General features: G+C 50.3%; 7 protein-coding genes across 7 annotated transcripts; 4 read left to right on the top strand and 3 right to left on the bottom strand.

Moving 5' to 3' along the window:
- Positions 1-373: 373 nt before the first annotated feature.
- KD926_000340 (proteasome regulatory particle base subunit RPN10) lies at positions 374-1,436 on the bottom strand (the record flags this gene model as incomplete). Its single annotated transcript, XM_053104288.1, has 4 exons — positions 374-934; positions 1,020-1,239; positions 1,312-1,350; positions 1,411-1,436. 4 exons carry the CDS (start codon positions 1,434-1,436, stop codon positions 374-376), a joined length of 846 nt encoding a protein of 281 aa, XP_052952442.1.
- Positions 1,437-1,812: 376 nt separating this feature from the next.
- Positions 1,813-3,090, top strand: KD926_000339 (uncharacterized protein; the record flags this gene model as incomplete). The annotated part of the gene is made up of 3 exons (XM_053104287.1): positions 1,813-1,960; positions 2,026-2,314; positions 2,379-3,090. The coding sequence occupies 3 exons, from the start codon at positions 1,813-1,815 to the stop codon at positions 3,088-3,090; spliced, it is 1,149 nt and encodes a 382-aa protein (XP_052952441.1).
- A 1,920-nt stretch (positions 3,091-5,010) lies between these two features.
- Positions 5,011-8,996, bottom strand: KD926_000338 (GTPase-activating protein LRG1; the record flags this gene model as incomplete). Its single annotated transcript, XM_053104286.1, has 6 exons — positions 5,011-5,463; positions 5,544-5,830; positions 5,892-6,986; positions 7,054-7,707; positions 7,769-8,471; positions 8,544-8,996. The coding sequence occupies 6 exons, from the start codon at positions 8,994-8,996 to the stop codon at positions 5,011-5,013; spliced, it is 3,645 nt and encodes a 1,214-aa protein (XP_052952440.1).
- A 2,717-nt stretch (positions 8,997-11,713) lies between these two features.
- Positions 11,714-13,284, top strand: KD926_000337 (ubiquitin-conjugating enzyme E2; the record flags this gene model as incomplete). The annotated part of the gene is made up of 3 exons (XM_053104285.1): positions 11,714-11,772; positions 12,197-12,365; positions 12,430-13,284. The coding sequence occupies 3 exons, from the start codon at positions 11,714-11,716 to the stop codon at positions 13,282-13,284; spliced, it is 1,083 nt and encodes a 360-aa protein (XP_052952439.1).
- A 591-nt stretch (positions 13,285-13,875) lies between these two features.
- On the top strand, positions 13,876-15,181 carry KD926_000336 (C-3 sterol dehydrogenase/C-4 decarboxylase; the record flags this gene model as incomplete). The annotated part of the gene is made up of 2 exons (XM_053104284.1): positions 13,876-14,454; positions 14,519-15,181. 2 exons carry the CDS (start codon positions 13,876-13,878, stop codon positions 15,179-15,181), a joined length of 1,242 nt encoding a protein of 413 aa, XP_052952438.1.
- A 345-nt stretch (positions 15,182-15,526) lies between these two features.
- On the bottom strand, positions 15,527-16,142 carry KD926_000335 (uncharacterized protein; the record flags this gene model as incomplete). Its single annotated transcript, XM_053104283.1, has 2 exons — positions 15,527-15,712; positions 15,888-16,142. The coding sequence occupies 2 exons, from the start codon at positions 16,140-16,142 to the stop codon at positions 15,527-15,529; spliced, it is 441 nt and encodes a 146-aa protein (XP_052952437.1).
- Positions 16,143-16,851: 709 nt separating this feature from the next.
- On the top strand, positions 16,852-19,219 carry KD926_000334 (GMC family oxidoreductase; the record flags this gene model as incomplete). Its single annotated transcript, XM_053104282.1, has 6 exons — positions 16,852-17,228; positions 17,300-17,329; positions 17,387-18,278; positions 18,338-18,836; positions 18,883-18,963; positions 19,149-19,219. The coding sequence occupies 6 exons, from the start codon at positions 16,852-16,854 to the stop codon at positions 19,217-19,219; spliced, it is 1,950 nt and encodes a 649-aa protein (XP_052952436.1).
- Positions 19,220-21,555: the final 2,336 nt, after the last annotated feature.

Raw genomic sequence — 21,555 nt, 5'->3', positions numbered from 1 at the left:
GGTGATATGTATGGTCTGGTCAGGTTTGATGGTTATTTTATAAGATGGTGAAGGCCGGCGACTGACTTGCTGACTCCCTGGACGGGGGGATTAATGATTGCATTGATGACAACGTGCCGTTTCTTTTTTGTGATTACATTCTTCTTTTGCGGTTTTTCTTTTATCTACTCGTTGAGATAGCGGGCGATTGTATAGTGCAGACATAGATCAAGTCATCCTTTCAAAAGCGTCGCGGTGGGAAACGCTTTCTAGAATTACAAAACGAAAAGATACGTAGATACGAGCAGAAGCAGATACACAAAGAAAGAACAACGCCGGGTATGCATCAACGGTCATCCTCAAGAGAAAGAAAACTATCTCAGGTTTCCTCTCCTTACGCGGTGTCCATCTTATCGCCGTCTTCTTTCTTGTCTTTGCCGCCGCTCGATTCGCCCGATTGGCCTTCCTCGGGGATGTTGTCGAGGTTCTCTTTCCGTTCTAGCTCCTCGCGCTCCTTCTTCTCCTTCTCCTGTCGGTTTTTCTCTTCCTCCAAGGACAAGCGCAGCGCGAATGCCAGCTCGGGGTCGTTCTCAGCCGCATCTTCGAACCCAAAGCCACCGGCATCACCGCCGTCACCGGCCGCGCCCTCAGCCCCGGAGTTATCGGCGCCCAGGATGGGCGTGACCTGGAGCTCCTCGCTGAGCAGGTTAGGTCCGGGCGGGATGATGGCGAGATGCGATCCATCGCCACCCTTGACGTTCTCGACGAAGGCCTCCAGTTTCTTCGTTTGGTCGGATTCCAGGTCGCCGAAGGCGATGACGTCGATGGATACGTTGTTCTTCTTCATCTTCTTCGCCAGCTTCACGAGCGTCTTCTCGTCTTCTTCGATGGGCGAGCACGAGAACACCACGATGCGTTGACGCTGCGACTTCTCGGAACGGTGTTTCAGGGCCAACTACAAAATCCGCCATCGATGTTAGCCTAGCTTCCCTATATCTTGTATCGAAAATTCACTCTCAGAGTGGTGTGTAGCAACATACCCCGGCAACTTGTATACTGGAGCTAAGGTGGGCGGTGCCGTGGATCTTCGTGCGGTGCAGACCAGATAGAATTCCGCCAAAGTCAGTCGTGAATGTCGAAAGAACCTCGGGGCCCTTGCCGCCCATGCTCATGAGACCGACGGCCGATTGAGGGTGTACACGCATCTTGGCGGTATGGATGACGCTGACGGCGTCGATCTGCGCTTGCCATCGTGTCGAGCTGGAAGCTAGCTGTTAGGCGGGCTGAGGGCCAGAACTAGCTCGGGGCGGCCATCCGGTATGATGAACTTACGTATAATCTCCATTTCGACTGCTTTCGCTATTGTCGACACTGTAGATACAGTTAGTTCAGGTCCATGGAGCTTGGGAATGGAGATGGAGCAGGACGGACATGATCATGGTTGCTTCGAGCGACATCTTGGCGGTGGTGTGTGGGTGGGTGGGGAGTGGTAGATATTGGGATAATTCGGATGCACGGAACAAAATGGAGGGGTGTCGAGAAAGCACTTGAAGCTGTCCTGGGCTGCAAAGCGATGGGGGGTAAAGGTGAGGAAGGATGGTAGATGGAGGTGGGAGAGCTGGGCGGAAGTGAGAAGGCGAGAGATGTCACACCCTCGGGAGCTAAGATCGATTAAGTCAGCGCTTGTTTATCCCTTCCTTTCCTCTCTCTTCCACCACGCGCTCGCCCTCTCTTCTTCCACCCTCAACAAACCCCCGCCTGTTACTCCCAGCACACAAGCTCAGTCGACTAATTCCTCTCTGCGGTCCGGCTCTACATCGATACCAAAACACAATGGCTCCCCTAGGAACCAAGCGCAAGTCTGCCGAAGACGCGTACCCCAACAATGAGGCTCGAACGCCCACATCCAGCCCCCCTCAAAAGAAACTCCGAATCACACGAAACCAGAAACAGGCTTTGATCGATAACCTGCAGCTTGAGGGTACGACCCCATTTCTGTCCCTGTCTCTATTGACTTGTCGCCAAAACCCCGCTAACAAACCGCAGTCACCGAACGCGCCCGCAAACTTCGCGCCCAGTATGCCCTCCAGGCAAGCGATCTCCGCGCTCGAATTGAACGACGCGTCAACCGAATTCCCGTGGCTCTGCGAAAGGCGAATATGGGCGAATTGTTGGAGAAGCATAATGCGGCGATCCGGGCACAGCACGAGAACGGCTCGCCCAGGAAACTCATCAGCCCTATCAAGGGATCCCGCCTGACGGCCATTTCCATGAGCCCTGCGAAGCAAAGGGCTGCTGCCGCGAGCCCTCAGTCTCGCAGGATCAAAAAGCAAAGGTGGGACTGCGCTTATGCGTAACATCTTTCTTCAAATGACAGCCATGCTGATTGAAAATCACAGCCACGAAGGTCATTACTCCGACAAGGAGAACGCCCCGGCCGCGGGCGAATCTCTCGACGTATTGAAGAACCCCAAGAGGCGCGGAAAGCCCGGCGCCGCAGCTGGTACTTCGCGCGTCGTGTCCCAGGAAGTGAGAGGGGCCGACTTCCGGATCTTGTCGCCCAAGTCCTCCAACTCCCGAACCTATCCCCAATCGCCATTGCGCGCCTCTCCCGAAAAGCCCCAAACGTCGTCCTACCTGTCGCGCCCCATGTCGCCGCTGAAGCCGTCCAGTCCGCTCAAGTCGACCTCGGCAACTCTGCCCGGATCGGCTATGCGATCCGCGCGTGCTGCTCCCTCGGCCGCCAGTTCCATCCGACCCCCTTCGCAAGCGCAAACCAAGCGACCGGTGAGCCGGGCTGCGACGAGCGTGCGGTCCGTCCAGTCGCCTCTGCCGCGCCCTGCTACGCGCCAATTAGAGCGCCGAGGCAGCGTTTCGTCCTCCGCATCGTCCGGGACAACCGTTGCCAAGCCGACGCGCACTGGCACCGGCGCTCGGAAGGCGACCACTACGTCCACGTCCAGCGTGCCCGCCAAGAAAACAGTCGCGCGCAACCAGGTCCCCTCTACCTCTGCTAAGAGCAATACGGCTTCTTCAACAAGGAAGGCCACGGCGCCCGCCGGAGGTGAAGCTCCAACAACGGGCCGTAGGGTGTTGCGGAAACGGGCATAAGCAGGAACCGTCTAGACCCTACACTTGAGTGCATAGGAAAGCAAAAATAGGTCTTGAAACCACGGCTGGCATGACTGAATTACTCGGGAGTTGAAACAATTGGCGTATCATGGAATGGTTGGGTTATAGGAGTTTCAAACTATACTATGCGGAAGCATAGTCTGTGGGCTTATCTTTGTTTGAATAAATTTCTAGCTTGTCATTATTGCGTGCGTGTTTATGCTTCGAATTACTCCGTACGTTGTGTGGGATTTTTCTCTGGTGTTATATCGACATTGGGTAGTATTTAATTATTGGGACTTAATAATCGAAGTGGTTCCTTTCTCTTGCATGTTTCGCGCATGTTTATTTGCCTTGAGAATTCTTCCATTCTATTAAATCCATCTAGGGCGATCGAAACCAATTAAGGAACCAACATCGTGTTGAATAATTCTCTTTAAACAATGATCTTAAACTTTGATTCAATCCTGGTAGGTATTCATGAAACAATCACTGAACCAACCCTGATAACCATACGGAGTGAGAGGATACATGGTGCTACTTCCTTACTATATGATAAGTTAGGTAGGTAGGTAAGTAATTCATAACTATCATTCATCAATTGTCGAGATCTACAAAACACCACCAAATTCCTAAACTAAACTAAACCCATTACCCTCCCTACCCTACCTTACTGATATCATCCATTCACTACTCTGACTAGACCTAAATGCTCAATCCCAGCTCAGTACAGTCCAGTCCAGCAGTCAGCTGGTTTCTCGAAAGAAAAAGGAACCTATCATCTGCTCTCCTCCTCTTATCTCCTCTTATCTCACACGGAATCTCAGCACGAGTGATGAAAACCAAGTCAAGTCAAGTCAAGCACCAGACAGACATATATGGTAGCTAATAAGTAGAACGGTTATGTCGAGTTAAAGGCAAAGGTAAAGAAAGGTGAACCAAGGACCACAATAAGGAGAAATGACTTTAGAGTCTCAGCTAATGTAGGCTGTAGGCTTCAATTGGATAAGATGAGGTAGAAAAACAAAAAACAAAAAATGGTTTAGTTTAAGTAAGAAACGGAAAAGGGGAAAAAGGGGCGTATAAAAGAAAAGAAAAGTTATCAGCACAGGTATCTTGCAGTCACAACTGACCGGCTGGACAAGAAAAGAAAGAACGAGAAAAAAACAGAGCAGGACTTGTACCCGATTAATCAATTACCTCACGTCGCAATCAATGGGAGGTGATAGTGTTGGAGCAATGCCTAAAAGCTCGCTCGCCGAAGGGAAATAAAAAAAATGCCAAAAGGGCGAAAAAAACAGTCCGTCAAAGGGAAAGCGAGAGATAAATAAGAAAGGTAGAGAGACTAAGGAAATGAGATAGAGAAAGAATGCCAAGGTTAGATAGATGAGAAGGAGAAGGAAAAACAAACTCAAATGGAAATATTCACGCTAAGGTTTCCGGTGATGCAATGAAAAAAAAAAAAAAAAAAAAAAAAAGCGGGATGGGCAAAGGAAGAGATGACAGTGCAAGATTCATGTCCACGCTGGACACAAATCCAGGGATAAAACCAACAGAATGACCACAAATCATCATGCCAAGAAAGAACAAGAACAAGTCACTCCGAATCTCGCCGTCGAATGTATTACACTTTTAAGTGGTGATGGGCAAGAAAGATAGGAAAGGAAAGAAAAAGAAACGTCCACACGTCGGATTAAAGCAGGCCAGCCAGATGTGAAGCAGCTCTCGAGTGACTTATCTGGCTTGTGCAGGCTGACAGAACGCTAAAACAGCCCAGTTGTACGCCATTTGTATTTGGTTGGAACTTGCAGGATAAGAGAAACCAAAGGACATGGAGATGCAGTGGAAGGAGCGAGCAAGAAGAAAGGAGAAGGGGGAAGCAGGGTATTTAATATCGCTCAAAATACAACGGGACAAAGATCAACTGGCAACTCCCATGGGCCCTGCACCCGGACGAGCTCTGTAAGGCATCTGTTGAGGTTGTCCATCGGCCTGCATGGAGTTTGGCTGGCTACTGTTGCTGGTGCTGCGCTCGCGCTGCTCACCTGGCGGAGCAGGTCCGAGTTCCATACCATAGGGAGTGGCGCTGGCTGAATGAGCATGGCTGCCGGACCCTTGAACATGCCGCACGGAGCTCTGTGCCTGCCATGCTGCGTCTTGGGATGGCTCTCCCTCGATGCGTGCAGAGGTGGGAAGGTTCGCTCCCCGGTTCGAGTTGGTGATGGTAACTGTTTCGCCGCCGTTGCTAGGCTTCTGTGAGAAGCTTCCACGTGCGATATCCCCATACCTTTTGAGGATCTCTTTCGTTGTGACTTCAGAATTTTCCCTGAGGAAATTGGTGTCGCTGAGGACCGATTGTAGGTCTTCCGGAATCTGGAGGACATGTCAGGTTATCAAAACTCCACGCAAACCATCAATCCCCAAGGCCATGGAAAGGTGAAATAAAAACTTACCTCACACATCGTATCGTTGTATGTGATCAAGGCATTGATGGCCTCAATCGACAAAAAGCTTTCATCAACAGTGCTACTCTTAGTGTTGGGATACAAGATATTCGGTGTCATAACAGTTGCCAAGTTATGGATATCCATCTTGCTGCCCGTTTCTTCGTCGACATGCGAGAACGACGACGTCCAGTTAAGGAAGGCAAACAGCACCTCCATAGTATCTCGATGAGCCTTCGGGAGCAAGCAGCATGTCAAATGAAGCACCCGCTTTTGCTTTTCAGGGTCGGAAAGTTCTACAACGAAAATCAATCGGTCAGCAACAGGATACACCAGAGAGAGTGATCAAATACTTACTCTGCGATACGACAAATAGGCGATGGAGTTTGAAGGTCAGAAGAGGATCGGGCATCTCGCGAAGGAACTTCTTCAAAAGGGCCGCGATCTGAACCGGGTTTTCCTTAGTCATGTCCACCTGTTCGTACTTGTTGTCGATCATATCGGAAATGTCTTTCAGTCGACGGATGTTGCCATTCTTTCGGAAGACACCTTCTACAGACATGTCCATCTGTCGCATGGCGGATACGGCGTCATCGACAAGTGCAGGGACGCGGAGTGCGCCAGGCCCAACGCCGTGGCTAGACTCTGTACCCTCCTTCTCGACGAGATATTCCAAGCTGACGCCAAACACGCCCTTCTTCTTTCCAACCTTCTTGCCCTCCTTATTGAAGGCACGGCCAAAGATGTTCCAGATTGTCGGTTTGCGAGATTCGATCAATGACAGCAGCTCATCCAAAGTGAAATACCCATCGAGTAAGGGCTCCATGGACAATACGGCGACATGGCGAACAATAAAGTACTCCAAAGCTGACAGCTCGGAAAAGTATTTCTTGGTTCGTCCGCCCTGTTCAAGGAGATGCGATTCCAAACCAACGTCAGAAACACCACGCTGGTGGCCCTGATTATACCTGGGGAGCGGTTCGGTCGTGTTAACAAGCTTGGTCCGAGCATGCTTGTACGCGTTAGGTCGTTGCTCTTTGGCTTGTTCGGCCGCAACGATCCTGGGGATATCATCCAAAGTCAGAGCATCCTGGTTACCAAAAGTCAGCTCGGTGACTGTCTCGCCATTTGCGTCTTTTTCCTCTACAATCTGAAATCCGTGGCCTCGAGGATCGGCGCCTTCGCCACCGGAGGAACCGGGCCTCACGCTCCTCCCTTCCGGTCCGTCGATGATCCGCGACGCCCGAGCCTTTTTGTAGGTTGTCGATAAGGTCCGTTCGTTGCGAATGGAGCGCAGACGTCGCATCTCACCAACAGTTTGCTCGAGAGACGACTCTTCAGGGGCTCCTCTGTTTGCGTGCGTGTACGACTTCGACCGTGTGGTTGATCTGCGAACCATACCCGGTGGAGCCCGTGAGCCGTCCTGGTCATCTGGTAGTCTAGAGTTATCGTCTACAGCGAGGTCGGTAGGTCAGCGAGGTAGTTTCAAATGGCCCGTGAGTTGAGGTCGACGACATACCTGATGCGGATGGTAGAGTGCCGCCAGCTTGCAAGACGGTAAGAAGTCGTGCAAGCGCAACTCGCAGCAGAAAGACGAACTGCTGAAGTTTGCTCACGCGAGTAAATCCACTCTGCGTCTGAGCAGCAATTCCGCGCTGGCCAACACACGCATTACAGAAGGGGCGCTTATCTTTGGGACTCCACAAGGCGTCCTGAAGAGTAACGGTCAAATCCTTCTGGCATCCTGAGCATATCAAATGGGGCTGCTTGACATGCCATCGGTTGTCGCCTAGCATCACACATTCATCGTCAATCGGTTCCTTGCATGAGACGCAACAATCCGAGAGTTGATCTGCCAGAACTTCCACGCCCGTCATCAGATCCGCAGGGGTTTCTTCTTCCTCTATAGGCCTGAGTGCCTCCAGGTCCCCAAGACGATCCAGGAAATGGTGCAAGCCGTTGGGGTGCTCCTGCTCTCTTTCCAGCTTCAGAGCCCCCTGTAAGCCAATACGGATGAGAAGCTTAAGATAGTGCGCAAGACCGGTGACCAGAGAGAGAAGCTCTTGGGTAACCCCAAGTTTCCGGACGCCGGTCTCCTGGGTTTTCGACAGCAATGCGAAAAACGCTACAATCTTCTTACAGAGGAGTTTCGCTTCGCGGCCATAGGCAAGATCTAGATCGGGAGACAGTTAGTTAACTGGCCAGTTTTCCGTCGTGGCAGAGCGATTGCTCACCTTTCATGCCTTGAGCCTTAATCAGCTGGGCCAGTTGGTCAATGGCGGTGAACAGCACATCGACATGTCCAATAAATCGTTTGGCAACGAGAACACCGTCAACGTAAGTGCCGTTACTGACATGAAGAAGCATGTCGGAGATGCATGCGGCTGAGGATTCCTCAAAGCTCGAGAGGATGCTCCATATCTTATATACCTTCTCCTCCATCACGTCCTCTTCCTCCCGCACCCTGTTGCGCTCCTCATCGGTGGCATCCTGTTCTGATTCAACGGGCTCCAAAGGCTGACCGGTCGGTGCCAAACGAACGTTCCAAAATTTGTGGATCATGTAGCACTCGGGGTGCCAGTGTTGATTTTGGCCATTGCGGAAAATCTCTACGAACTGTTTCAGAATCGCCGTATGACAGCCGTGGCATCGTTGGGCGAATTGCGTCGAGTAGTGGAAGTGGCAGTATACTTTGCCCTCGTGTTCATAGTACGAGTCCTGCGCACCGAACACTGTGGGGCAAACGGAGCAGGTGAAATGCTCAATGTGATACTTGCGTTCCAACGCCGTGATATACGAGCCACGCAGGGCACCGCCGCACTCATGACAGAGGAGGTCTAGTCGTCGGAAATAGTCCGTTTCGCATAGGGGATACTGGCCACTGCCATCCTCCGCATCGATGGGGAAAAACTTGGATGCCACGATTTGGCCGCAGTCCTGTGCCACCAGTCAGCCACCGATCATAGTGGGTACGAAGATGAGGGGACTAGTGAATGTTGGGAAATTTACCTGGCATTTAAAGCACTCCAGATGAAACGTCGCACCCAGAGCTCGCACAAATTGACCGGTGAGAGGGTCACCGCACTTTTTACAAATCCTGGACGTACTAGCTGGCGATTTCGTATGCGGTCGGCCATTCGGGCGAGACCTATCACGCGGCGTGGACCGTTCCCAATAACCAGTCGGATCGCGCGGTGTGGACGGGTCGCGCGAGGTAGAGTTGGTTGATTCAAACCTTCGACTCATTCGGGTATCGGCGTTCGGAGGACCATCGACCGGGCTGTTCCCATTTCTTGCGCCCGAGATCGTACGTGGCGAGTCAAAGGGGACATTGCTATCTGCAGGTGACGTGGGGGTATTCGATTTGGAGCCTCCTCCATAGCCACTAGTGTTTAACGTGGGACGGACAGCCCCGTTGCCCGGCACGAGGCTGTCCGGCAAAGGAACGTCGCCGGGAGGCATTTCCTGAAAGGCACTCTGCGGTTGACAATTCGAATGAATGCGTCTCGACGATTATCTCGGAGGGGGTCGACGGCGAGGGTTGCGGCCAGGGTGTGCTGATCCTCGGGAGTGGCTTCGAGCGATGGGTTTGCCGCCAAGACTGGGTAGAATCGAATTCTCGAGGACGGGATAAACAAAGAGAAGATCCAGGATGTTACGATACCGAGCGATCGGGATCAAGTACTGCAGGATTATGGCGTCCTCTGCACGGCGAAACGAAACGAGAAAAACAGAAAGAAAAAAGTCAGGCCCTAACCGCCTTTTTCGTCTTCTTTGCGCGGGGCAGTTTAGGGGCACTGGGGGTGTTTTCCGTACCAACTCACCTCACGCCATGTGGATGAAACTTGCGGGGAAATTGGAAAGTCGAGGATTGAGGATGAAAAGACGAACTCGATCTACGAGACGCAATTGTCATAGACCGAGGCACGAGCGGAGAGCTTTTTTGGGGGGGTGGAAAGATATGTCACAAGGAGCGCAACCGCCCGAGTCGAGGGCGGCGGAATTGAAAAAAGGTTGGAGCTCAAAGCGAGACCAACAGGCGGCGGAGTAAACTGCCCGAGATCACAACCATTCCTAGTCCCTTTCCAACGGACCAAGGGACGGGAGACGGGGGTCTCCGACCGGAATCAAAAGAATGGGGGAAAACGAAAGTTGGTCGAGGGAGCGAAAACCGGTCTGAGAGAAAGAGAGGAAGCAAGAGAGGAAGAGAGGGGGAGAGAGAGAGAGAGGAAGAAAGAGAAGGAGAAGGTTAGGAGAGAGGCGCGTGCTTGGGGAGAAAGATGCTGGCGGTGGTTTTCTTAGGACTCTCTGACTCTCTGTCTCTCTCACTCTCTGCTCTCCGTTCTCCCCTCCTCCTCCTCCCCCCTAAACTATGCTGGGCGGCTTCTTCACGCCTGCCCACTAGGGATGGTCACGTGTATGTATTCACCGCCCCAGCCACCGCCCGCTCGTCGGTGCTCTCGTGGCGGACGATCGGATCGGTGACGGTCGGTGTAGCTAGGGCTATCCAGAGGGTTCACACCTCCCATCCTGAGTATGAGATAGAGTTCTGGATCATATCCCAGAGGCATCCCGCTTACTCTACGTCCCCAATATATCACAATTGTATTGAGGTATTTACCCTTCCTCCACCACAGAGTTGTTCCGGCAGAAACCCCTCGGGCGGCAAAGCAGAATTCTCCAGTCCCAAAAAATCCCAGCAAGGTAAGTCAAGAAGGGTGAGGTTCCATGTTGGCGGGGTCCCACGAACGGCCAATGGCAGGGATCAATCAGGGGCAAAGAGAGGGGAGGTTAAAAATAAGTACGGATTAGCGGTAGTCTAATGTTCGATGGCCCAAGAAGACGAGGGAATCAGGAATGAAGGTTGAGTGTCCACCGTCGACGGCGTACCGCCAGCAGGGGGGAAAGTGGACGTCGACTCCATCCCGTGCAGGCGGTGAAACAGGGGTTGTAGGAGTCCTCAGATATCATTACTCATATGGGATCTTGACTTCCATTCCTTTGGAGATCCAGCCCTTCCTGCAAGGTACAGAGAATATCTGATACGCCATCATCGTGGACACAGTACCGAGTCCACACAGTGTACTCTGTCCAGAATACTCCTACAGTGTTACCCACGACAGACTCCGTCCTGGATGTGATCGCTAAAGCGACTACGCCGTAAGCGGCGGTAGTGCCGCCTACGTAGGCGCTAGTCTCCACTCGACTGGACCAAGACCCTTGGGAGTTGGGCCAGTGTATTCACCACTTACCAGTTACCACTCAGTAAATAAAAGGGTTAGATACGGCGTCAAATTAAACGGTGGCCTCAATCGGCTGGACTGATTAAAAACAATGCACGGTGCGTCCTTGCTCCGATCCTGGAGAGGTTTGACGCCGCCAAAGGTGAAAGAAAGCGCCGTCAGATCTTACGAAGATATGTAGTCTCCCCACTCCGGAGTTTTGTACATACAACAAATAAAGAAAATAGAATAAAGAAAACACAAACCAGATCAGAATGGATCTAACAAAGAGAGCTAGCCCTCCAGTATGGTATATAGTCTCGAGAGGAGGTACCTCTGCCGGACCGAAGGTGTCATTTATAGTTCGTCGGAAGGTACCAGTCGCCTGGCGTTTGCTCTGTGTGCATCCGTCTTTTTGGAGCTCCTGTCCCGGCGGCTCTCTTCACCTCACCTCCTCCTCGTCCTCGGATCAACCAGCATAAATCAGGCACGAACCAGCCCGGGCGCCTCTCCATCTTCCGGTTCATGACCACACGTGGAAAGCGCCTGGTTCCTCCCTCGCTTCGGGGACTTTTGCCCTTCCATCGCCATCATCATCATCGACAACTTCTTAGCCGTCCAACTGGCCTCGTCCTTTATTGACGACCTGCCCAGCAACCGGCACTGTCTCCCCTCGTAAAAATGTCAGACCAAGCCACGCTGCGCATTACCAGGGTATTTCCCCCCTTTCTTGCTTCTCGGGTCCGTGGTTCTTTGGAGTCGTCTGAAAACTAACGAGCGCCGTCAACGCGGGGTACTAGGAAATCAAACAAATCCAACAAGATGCCGACCTTTGTAAGCCACGCTCCTTGTCAAGCTTGATGAGCGCCTTTGGTAATCATCCCATATAAACTGACTTCTGCCTCTCTTCGGGCGGCGTAGCTCTCGCCGTGGGATTCAAGGATTCTGATATCCGAGATGTGCAAGCTCTTATCCTGGGGCCCCCGGGCACCCCCTACCAATTCGGGTTCTTTGAGGTGCGTTTGAGATAACTTTTCTTATTTACTTTGCTTTCACATCCGGCATTTCTTTCAATACTTAAGCGCTCGATTCAATATATTGACTGCTAGGTTACATAGTTTAAAATCAAATTCGGTAGAGGTAGGCCGACTCCGAGACAGGATCTCTGTGCGACGAACTCAGCTCACCGACCTGTGTCATTCTTCAGAATACCCCGCAAAGCCTCCGAAAGTTCAAGCTATGACCACGAACGGAGGGCGATGTCGTTTCAACCCAAATATCTATGCCTGCGGCAAGGTTTGCTTGTGAGCTCTTCAACCTCCCTGGCACCTCACTTTCTAACCGTCCACCCTTTAATACATTCTAGGTCTATTTTGGGGTAAAATTCCAAGAGTGTTCTTTGACTGTGAGGACAGAGCGAGCAGCTAATTTGCTTTACAGTACCTGGCAGGGGCAGAGAGGAGAGCAATGGTCGTCCGCCCAGGGCTTAGAGTCGATCTTGATCTCAATCCAGAGCCTGATGTCAAACAACCCATATGAGAACGAGCCTGGCTACGAGAATAAAACGTCAAGAACAGACAAACTCAGCATGAAATCTTACTGTGCCAAGGTAACAAATCAACCGCTCTGATCTAGCGGTCTGCGTTGGAAATGCTGACCGCGTCGCTTGCAAGATTCGTCACGAATCCCTCCGGATCGCGGTCATCGAACCACTAGAGTCGGCATTATGCGTCCAAACTGACGCGATTCAGAATACTTTCAGCTCGTCTGATGAAGGAGACCAACATCTCTATGACGATGATGAGATCATTACCTTTGATGATTTCCGTAAAAGGCGGTTCTTGTGGTACTTCGAGTCCTATATGCAAACCATTGACGAGGCTATCCCGGAAACGCCACCCCAACGTAAATTCGAGACCATGCCATTCGAGGGTTACAAGAACGGAATGGAAGGTCATTTCAACTACCCCGAGCTCAAAAGACGCCTGAGTCAGGTCAAGGACAAGATCTTCGAGGAGACCTTTGGCTGGGTGGATGAAGGATCCCAGGCCAAAAAGCAGGAACTGGGCATTGCGGTCAACCTGCAGCGTCAGTACGAACAGATTGTGGAGCACTTCAAGAGCCAAAAGAACTTCACGATCGATTTGAGCTTGGTGGACGGCAACCCTTTTTTATGGGAGTTTATTTATTTCGGTCGGCCCATGACCCAGCTAGACGGGGGCATTTTCAAGTTCAAGATCTACTTGAGTCCACGTTTCCCCGACGAGCAGCCTCGCGTCCTCGTTGAAACATCGCTCTTTCATATCCGCGTGTCCCCATCCGGGGTCCTTTGCTACTCCCCTCAGCGACCCGACGAGATGCGCTTCCACATCGAAGCCATTGTTGCCGCAATGGAGGAAGAATCGCCGCCTTATGACCCTCGAACTACTGTGAACCCCGAAGCCACCAAGCTTTTCTGGGGAAGCCCAGACGAAAAGAAGCAGTACAATCGGCAGTTACGGAGATCGGTTCAGAGGAGCGTCGAGTGATGGCCCTGACGTTCTTGGTTCTAATGATGCTCATCAGAGACACGAGTTATGCCATTTTTTATTAGCGAAAACAGATGCCTGGGACGCCTGGAGTTTTGTTTCTCATCATTTTTCTCGGTTTTAATTAGTTTCTTATTGCATTTGATGTCACTCTTGTTTCCTTTGGGTCTGCTTGTAACGTGAGTCCCATGAATTGAAGGCAACGCAAGTGTGGCCGAGGCGTTGAGGGAATGGGATATTTTATTTATTCGGTCTGTTTGTTTTCATGAATTCCACAATCATCTCCAACTTAAGTTAGAACATCAAAAAAGAAAAGAATTTTTCCATTCACCATGGCCGAGACCACGCTTTTTCGTAGATTAAAGTCGGGGGCGAAAGACGGAAGTGGAAATGAACGGGTCCGAGCTTCTTTGGCCCCGGACTTTTCCTTTTCTCCTCCCCAAACTTTACCAACTTGACAGTCTCCCTTGACCCTTCACTATTGTCCGCCTGCCTCTCTCCCCCTCTTCCCTCCCTCATTATACCAACCACCCTTTCTCCTTTTTTCTTTTTTCTTTTGAACTCGGATCCTTTCATCTTGATATCGCCGCTATGTCTACTACTAAACGTTCCACGATGGAATTGGGCAAGGTCCTGGTGGTCGGTGGCTGCGGATTTCTGGGCTGGCACATTGTCGATCAACTGCTTGGATTTCCCTCGGAGACCGACCCCAGCGTCGCCCTCCCCAAGCCGCAAGGAGACGCTCGCTTTGAATACCCTAACCTGGGAGACCGTTACCCCAGATACATCGCGAAGGTGTCCGTCGTCGATCTGAGAACGTCCAACAACCGACTGCCCGGCGCCGAGTACTACGACGGAGACATCACGTCGGTCGAGTCCATGCTATCCGTTTTTCGCGCCGTCCAGCCCGACGTGGTCATTCATACCGCTACGCCGAACGTCCTGGAGGGAAACAAGCCGCTCTTGCACAAGGTGAATGTCGAGGGGACCCAGACGCTGCTGGAGGTCGCGGGCGGCGCTCATGGCGAGTGGGGTGGAAAATGTCGCGCTTTCGTCTACACGAGTTCTAGCTCTGTGGTGCACGATACGCAAAGCGACCTGATCAACGTGAATGAGGAGTGGCCTTACATCAGGGGAAAGCAGCAGTTGGAGTACTACTCGGAGACGAAGGTATGTTGGTCGCGTTGGTTGTGGAGTGAGAGACACATGCGCTAATGACGATTGATTGTCTTAGGCGGACGCAGAAGAAAAGGTCTTGAAGTACAACCGCACTTCGCCCTCGTCGATGTTGACTTGTGCTGTTCGTCCCGCCGGTATCTACGGTGAGAAGGATACCACGTTCACATACAAAATCCTGGAACATTCGTCGAAGGCGTCGCCCGCTGTTCTGCGCCTGCAGCTCGGTGAGAACAACAACCTGTTTGACTTCACGTACGTTGGCAACATCGCTTACGCCCATATGCTGGCCGCGTGGCGCTTGCTTGGCACCAAGACTCGGTATGACTCCGGGCAGTCTGAACCGCTGGACCACGAGCGTGTGGACGGAGAGGCATTCAACGTGACCAACGATTCTCCAGTCTACTTCTGGGATATGACTCGCGCTGCATGGGCGCTCGCCGACAAGGTTGTTGAGCCTCATGAGGTGTGGGCGCTTCCCGAAGGTCTCCTGGGCCCCCTTGGTGCTATCGTCGAGACCGTCTTCGGACTTATTGGCAAGACCCCCCGTTTGAACCGCAGAGTTGTCCGCTACTCGTGTATGACCCGCTACTACTCCGCCGATAAGGCCAAGTTCCGCCTGGGCTACGTGCCTCTCGTCTCGGTGGACGAGGGTCTTGCCCGCGCGGTTGGGTACGTGGTGGAACGCGAGCGACTGGAATCTGAGAAGAAGGGACTGTGATCCGGCGAGTCGATTGTGATCTGAATCTGTCTGTACTATAAGTAATCATCGGGTCGTTTTGACCTTAATATCCATTTGTCAATATGTTTTTTGATGCCCACATACAGCATGGGATTGTTGACGAAGTTCACGATGGTCATCTACTGCTAAGTCATTGTCAGCTCAATTTACGTTTTTCTTACCAACAACACATTAATTAATGAATTGATTAGTATCATGAAAGAAAGAAAGAAAGAAAGAAAGAAAGAAAGAAAGAAAGAAAGAAAAACAAACAGTCCCGGGGCGCCACCGCTCAGTACGAGAGAAAAATCATGCAATCCATCATCGCGTACACATCAACATCCCCTAGTCAAAATCCTTCAACAGCTCTCGCAGCAGCTTATCCCCCTTGACCACCTTCCTGTTGAAGAACCGTCTCGTTGTCAGGGTATACTCCGAGAGGGCCTCCTTGGTGTCAAACCGCTGCGGCGTGGTGCCCGTCTGCTGCGCCTCCAAAAAGTCCACAATGTTAATATGTACCCCCTTCATGGCCTACACAACACCCGCGTGAGCTAGATCCGATCACCTAACCTTCATTCCGCTCCAAAACCAACGCAAAAGATAAGGGACTCCTTCCCCTAAACACACACACACACACACACACACACAGAGAGAGAGAGAGAGAGAGAGAGAGAGAGAGAGAAAGAGAGAGAGAGAGAGCACATACCTTCTTGCACTTCTTGATGGAGGGGAAGGGGCCCTCCAGGCCGAGCTGCTCGCAGAGCGTCCTCCAATCGTCGAGCGTGGCGAGCTCCCTCTTACCGATCAGCCGGTTGTACTCCAGATTGACGAATCTGTTCCACTGCTTGTTCCAAGTCTGGGAGCCTTCTTTCCACCGGCGTAAACTGGCTAGGCGATTGAACTCCTCGGTGATGAGGGCGTTGGGATCATGGTCGAAGTCCTTGAAGGTTCTGAAGTACATCGATGGGACTGCCCATTTGTGGTGAAAGACGAGATGGCTGGTGTAGTTTGCTTTTATTTGACGAATTTGAGTCCAGAGCTCCTTTTGGTTTATGATTGTTGATGATAAGTACAAGGTAGCCAGGAGTTGTGGGTGTTTCTAGATAAGCGAGGTTGGGGGGTTCGTAGTTTGCTAGAGGGATTCTCTGGTACTTGTCAACGAGACGCTAGGCGATGTTTGTTAGCAGGCGTGAATGCCATGTGTTTTGTGTATTAACAGCCCTACTCAGTTCAAGCAGACGCTCGGACCTATTGTTATTGTGGTGGCTAGAAAGAGATATCGCCAGTTTGTAGTTGGGTGAGAATTCCGACTATCGCATATCTTTCTCATGCCTATCCACGGGCGTTTCCATCACACTGTTAGAACACATATACGGATCAACTTTGCCAGACACACCCAAGCGCATGTCTGATCAATAAGATCACCAATTGACTCATCCTTCCAAACAGATGCCGCTGTGTTGTACCTTCTCAAACGGGAGCAAGGAAGGCTTTCCTTGTCCTGGTTTGGGCGTGCATCTTCTGCTCATGCCTTACCAGCTCATCCATCGTGTCACCTCTTCTTCTTTAGAGTCTATTTAATTCTAAGACGACGGTTTCCTATATTTGAATTGTTTGAGTCTCCCACAGCGATGATGGTCTCTCAGTCAACTCGCTCTATCCAACATTCGATGGCCCTGCTAATCCTCCTACTTCTCCAACTGCTGGGGCTCGCTCAAGGGCGTTCAGGGAGGCAAGTCATCAGGCCCCTGGAAGGCATACCGGGGATAAATGCTACGTTCGATTATATTGTGGTGGGTGGCGGCACTGCAGGCATGACGGTGGCTGCGCGTCTGGCTGAGCAGAGGTTCCGCGTCGCTCTGGTGGAAGCTGGAGAGTTCTACGAAGCTCAATACCCTATCTCGAAGATACCCGGAGCTGCAATTCTGGGCACAGGGTCCGATCCATATTATAAAACACCCATCGACTGGGGGTTCGTGGTTCAAGGCAGCCCGGGTGCGAACTCCCGCGACATTCATTATGCGAGGGCGAAGTGCCTGGGAGGATCGTATGCATCCAGCTTTCTTCTTCAGAGTATACCACACACTGATTTTTGACCTTTGTGTTTTGAATCTACAGATCAGCAATCAACTTGATGATTTACCAACGGTTTGTTTGCTATAGTTTATGGGTATAGGGAACAACGCTGATACCCGAGGTCGATAGACCGAGTACAGGATCCATGCAACTGTGGGCCGACCTTGTCAATGACCAGAGCTACACGTTCGAGAACACCTTGCGCTTCTTTCAACGGACGGTGAAGTTTACGCCCCCTGACAATCGCAATCGCCCTGAAAACGCTTCTCTGCAGTATAATCCAGACTCGTTTGATAAGAATGGCCAGCCCCTTCACGTATCATACCCTATACACCCCGGTTCTTTTCCTAGCTGGATGAAGCTCGGGTTGGAAGCAATGGGAGTCAACGAAACCCGAGATTTTAACAGCGGTTGGCTTTTAGGGTCTCAATATGCGCCTTTTACTATCCGACCGTCCGATCAATCAAGGAGCAGCTCGGAGTCTTCATTCTTCGAATCCTCCCTATTGCAATCGTGGAAGCTCAGAACTTTGACGATCTACAAGATAACCATCGCAAGGAAAATTCTGTTTGATTCTCATAAACGGGCCATTGGGGTCGAGGTGAAAACATTCGGGCTGCGATATGTTCTGAATGCCACACGGGAGGTCGTGGTCTCGGCCGGTGCTTTCCAGTCTCCCCAACTCCTGATGGTCTCGGGGGTAGGGCCGGCCGACACCCTTAAAGAGCACGGGATCGATATAGTCGCTGATCTCCCAGGTGTTGGCCAGGAGATGTGGGATCATGTCTTCTTCGGGCCGACATACCAGGTGGCATTGGAATCGTATAGTAGGGTCACAACCGACATGTGGTATCTCCTTGAACAAATCGTTAAATACTTGACTTCCCACCGGGGTGTACTTACTAACCCAGGTATTGAGTACCTGGCCTTTGAGAAGCTTCCAAATGAGCTGCGGTCATCACTCTCGCCCCAAGCCCAAAAAGACCTTTCCTGGGTTCCTAGTGACTGGCCGGAGATAGAGGTAACATGTTTCTTGGCTCGCGATTTGGTCGGCTATTTTTCCGCTGACTTGAAGTCCAGTACATTTCGGTGCCAGTACATGTTGGTAACTACTCCATTCCGATATTACAACCTGGGGGTGGCAGACAATTCGCTACCATAGCCGGGGCACTTGTTGCGCCGACGTCGCGCGGGAATGTCACCATCATATCAGCCGATACGGATGACCTGCCGATTGTTAACCCCAACTGGCTTTCGACGGAAGCCGACCAGCAGATGGCAATTGCAGTATACAAGAGAATTCGCGACATTTTCCATAGCACGGCCATGGCTCCATTGGTGGTTGGGGAGGAGTACTTCCCGGGGATGCAGTATCAGTCCGACGGCGACATTCTCAACGTCGTCCGCGACACCATGATGACCGTATTCCACGCCACCGGTACCTGTAAGATGGGAGTTCCCAGTGACCATATGGCGGTCCTAGATAGTCGGGCGAGAGTGTTTGGAGTTCAGGGGCTGAGAGTGGTCGATGCTAGCTCTATGCCGGTTCTGGGCCCCGGGCATCCTCAATCCGTCGTTTGTAAGTGCATTATACCAAGGCTTGAGTTCTTCTCTAACGACCCCAGATATGCTCGCAGAAAAGATTGCGGCCGATATTATCCACCACACTGCGCTAGATGTCTGGGATACGCCGACTTGTCTTTGCCGTCAAATTCGTATTGGTTCTTTTGATTATGACTGGATATGATGCGATAGGTTCATTTTGATATTATATATTGTTCCCACGATGACATCATTTGGGATGATGCTGGTTATATAAGTTAATCTTCAGCATTATTGGCATGGATTGATGCGGTACTTGTTCACTGAATACTTTCTAACAGGAATACAGATGTAGATGCAGATGCAGATGCAGGAAGCATGAAGATCTTAGCCCGATCCGTTAGACTTGAGTTCGCATAACCTATTACTTACTCGTAGAAACTGTCCAAACGATCCAATATGTAATCTGATGTAATCAGCACAGGGTATTCGTCATGTAATGAATATACTGTGTAGATATGAATATTATCTAAACCTCCCCCTCCCCTGATGGGATCGGAATTAACCAATACCTACCTACCATCCATCCATCTGCAAGCTCCACACCAACCAAAGACAAAAGAACAGCCCCCCGTCATCTCCTGCAAGGATTATGTGGACTGATAAGCAATCTGTGCAACGTAAATTGAAATCGCCTATGACTAAGGTATGATGTAGGGGATGCAGAGGGGCGAGAGGCGAGTTTTTACGGTGTACATACTTACACTGAGTAGGTGTAGCTCGTGCGAGAGATTGGAAGATCTTGTGTGAAATTTGTTTGTGGTACATACGATGGGGTGATAATTGCCTTCTTTTTTTTATATAATAGATTAGGATATATGCTCCGTGATTTTGTATAGTAGAATAAATATGAATTGAGGTGGGGAGATCGATGAATCATCTGTTTTGGATGACGATTCGATTGCCGTTGTGGCGAGTTTGGATATATTTATAGTACTAGATATTTACCTACCCACGGAGTATATAATACCCCACATAAATAAACAAACACCTAAATGTTTGTCTTCTATCTTTTTTAGAATAAATATGTATGAAACGGAGTGGGGACTGGGGAGATACCTAGAGGATGGATCCTTTCATCATCATGTTTTGGATGACGATTCACTTGTCGCTGTGGCGAGTTTGGCTATATTTGTTGATACCTACCTACTCACGGAGTATAGATAATAAACCAAGTAAATAAATACCTATGCTTCTAGATTTTATCTGTAGTTAGTTGTATGTATACGGAGTATGCATAATTATGTCATGTAAACCGATTCATATAAACTACCGAATTGTTTGCTTAATCCCTGGATCTTTCTCATCATTATGATTCAGTGGTGTTATTTATTGATGATGGTGGCGGTGGTGGTGGTGGCTAAAAAACGTACTGGTATCACGATCATGGGTTAGGTTTTGATGTTTACCTACCTGTGGCTTGCAAATTCTTGATGGTGTGACGAATGTTGCAGTTATTACGGTGTCTTAATATTTATATTATTTCTACTTACGGTGTACATAGGTGTAGGTCTCTAAGTCTTGAAGGAAGAATGAAAAGGAGGTAGGGTATGGTGGGTATATTTCGCTCTACCATATGAAACATTGCTAGGGCTATTGACTATAGCTTTATTCCTTGGAATAACAGCGTTAATCAATCTTTTTACTATGTACCTGGTGTATGTAAATTAAATCATTATTCATAAATAAGTTATATTGATGACCCGGATATACAAAATTCAACTACCCCCAACATTTATACACCGTGCATAGTATCGCAGAGTCAATACTTAAACGAGTAAACCCTCAGAGTCAGACCATCTACATGAACAGCTTTGCTTTGAACCGGAAGTCGACCCGGCAATCGCCACGCTCGACCTGCAACAGAATGTTAGTTGATAGGTAGAGACAACCTGAACCAGACACCGTCTGAGTCGTTGACTTGAGGATTTTTGAAACTCAGCTAGTAATGCTCGTATATAGTGAGATATGACAACGTAATGGCGGTAGGTTAATAGATAGTTTTTCAACGGTACTTTTGTCGTGCCTAGACCGGGAATACCAGATTCGGCTACCTACCCATACCCACACCTATACCAGGTAAACCTGTATTCAACTGCCTTCCACTGACATGAGATAATAGCCGTTGATATAGCTTTGACACGTTCTGATAGTTAGTTATAGGTACCGGTCCTATTGAGCGGAAGGTTGCCAGAATTAGCAGCTCCGAGCAAAAAGATGTTTATATTATGATGTTAGATTCGAATCAATCAATCAACTTCAACCATTCCAGCCAGATAAACCATCCACTCCTTTAAAGCAAGAAAAAAGTCATGTCTGGAAACGCGGAGAACGGAAAGCCAGGGAGGAAAGAAAAGGAGGGTCGTGAAATCTCCGAGTGGAAGCCATGTTCGGGATCCAAGCACGAATTTGGTCGACCAGGTGATGCTAACCACAGACATCATTCTAGAGCTTGTCGGTCTGGAGACGGAGAGTCTAGGCCGGAGTAGATTTGTATTTGGGGTTAAGATTTTCCTTATCTTGTTTTGGTTCTTGAGTCGGAGAACTGGTCGGATTTACATGTACTGTGGAGAGATCTCAGGTAGTTCTACGTATTTTCTCTGTAGGTGAAACTCCCCCTCCAGCCAAGTACAAACAAATACAGACAAAAGATCGTTCCCCGGACGGCAGTTACTCGGCAGACCAGACCAGACCAG

The sequence above is a fragment of the Aspergillus affinis genome, assembly GCF_023601865.1.
Source record: "Aspergillus affinis strain CMG 70 chromosome Unknown NODE_108_length_126046_cov_85_726607, whole genome shotgun sequence".
Lineage (NCBI taxonomy): Eukaryota > Fungi > Ascomycota > Eurotiomycetes > Eurotiales > Aspergillaceae > Aspergillus > Aspergillus affinis.
Note: the sequence above shows the minus strand (reverse complement) of the source record. Positions and strands in the feature narration are given on the sequence as shown.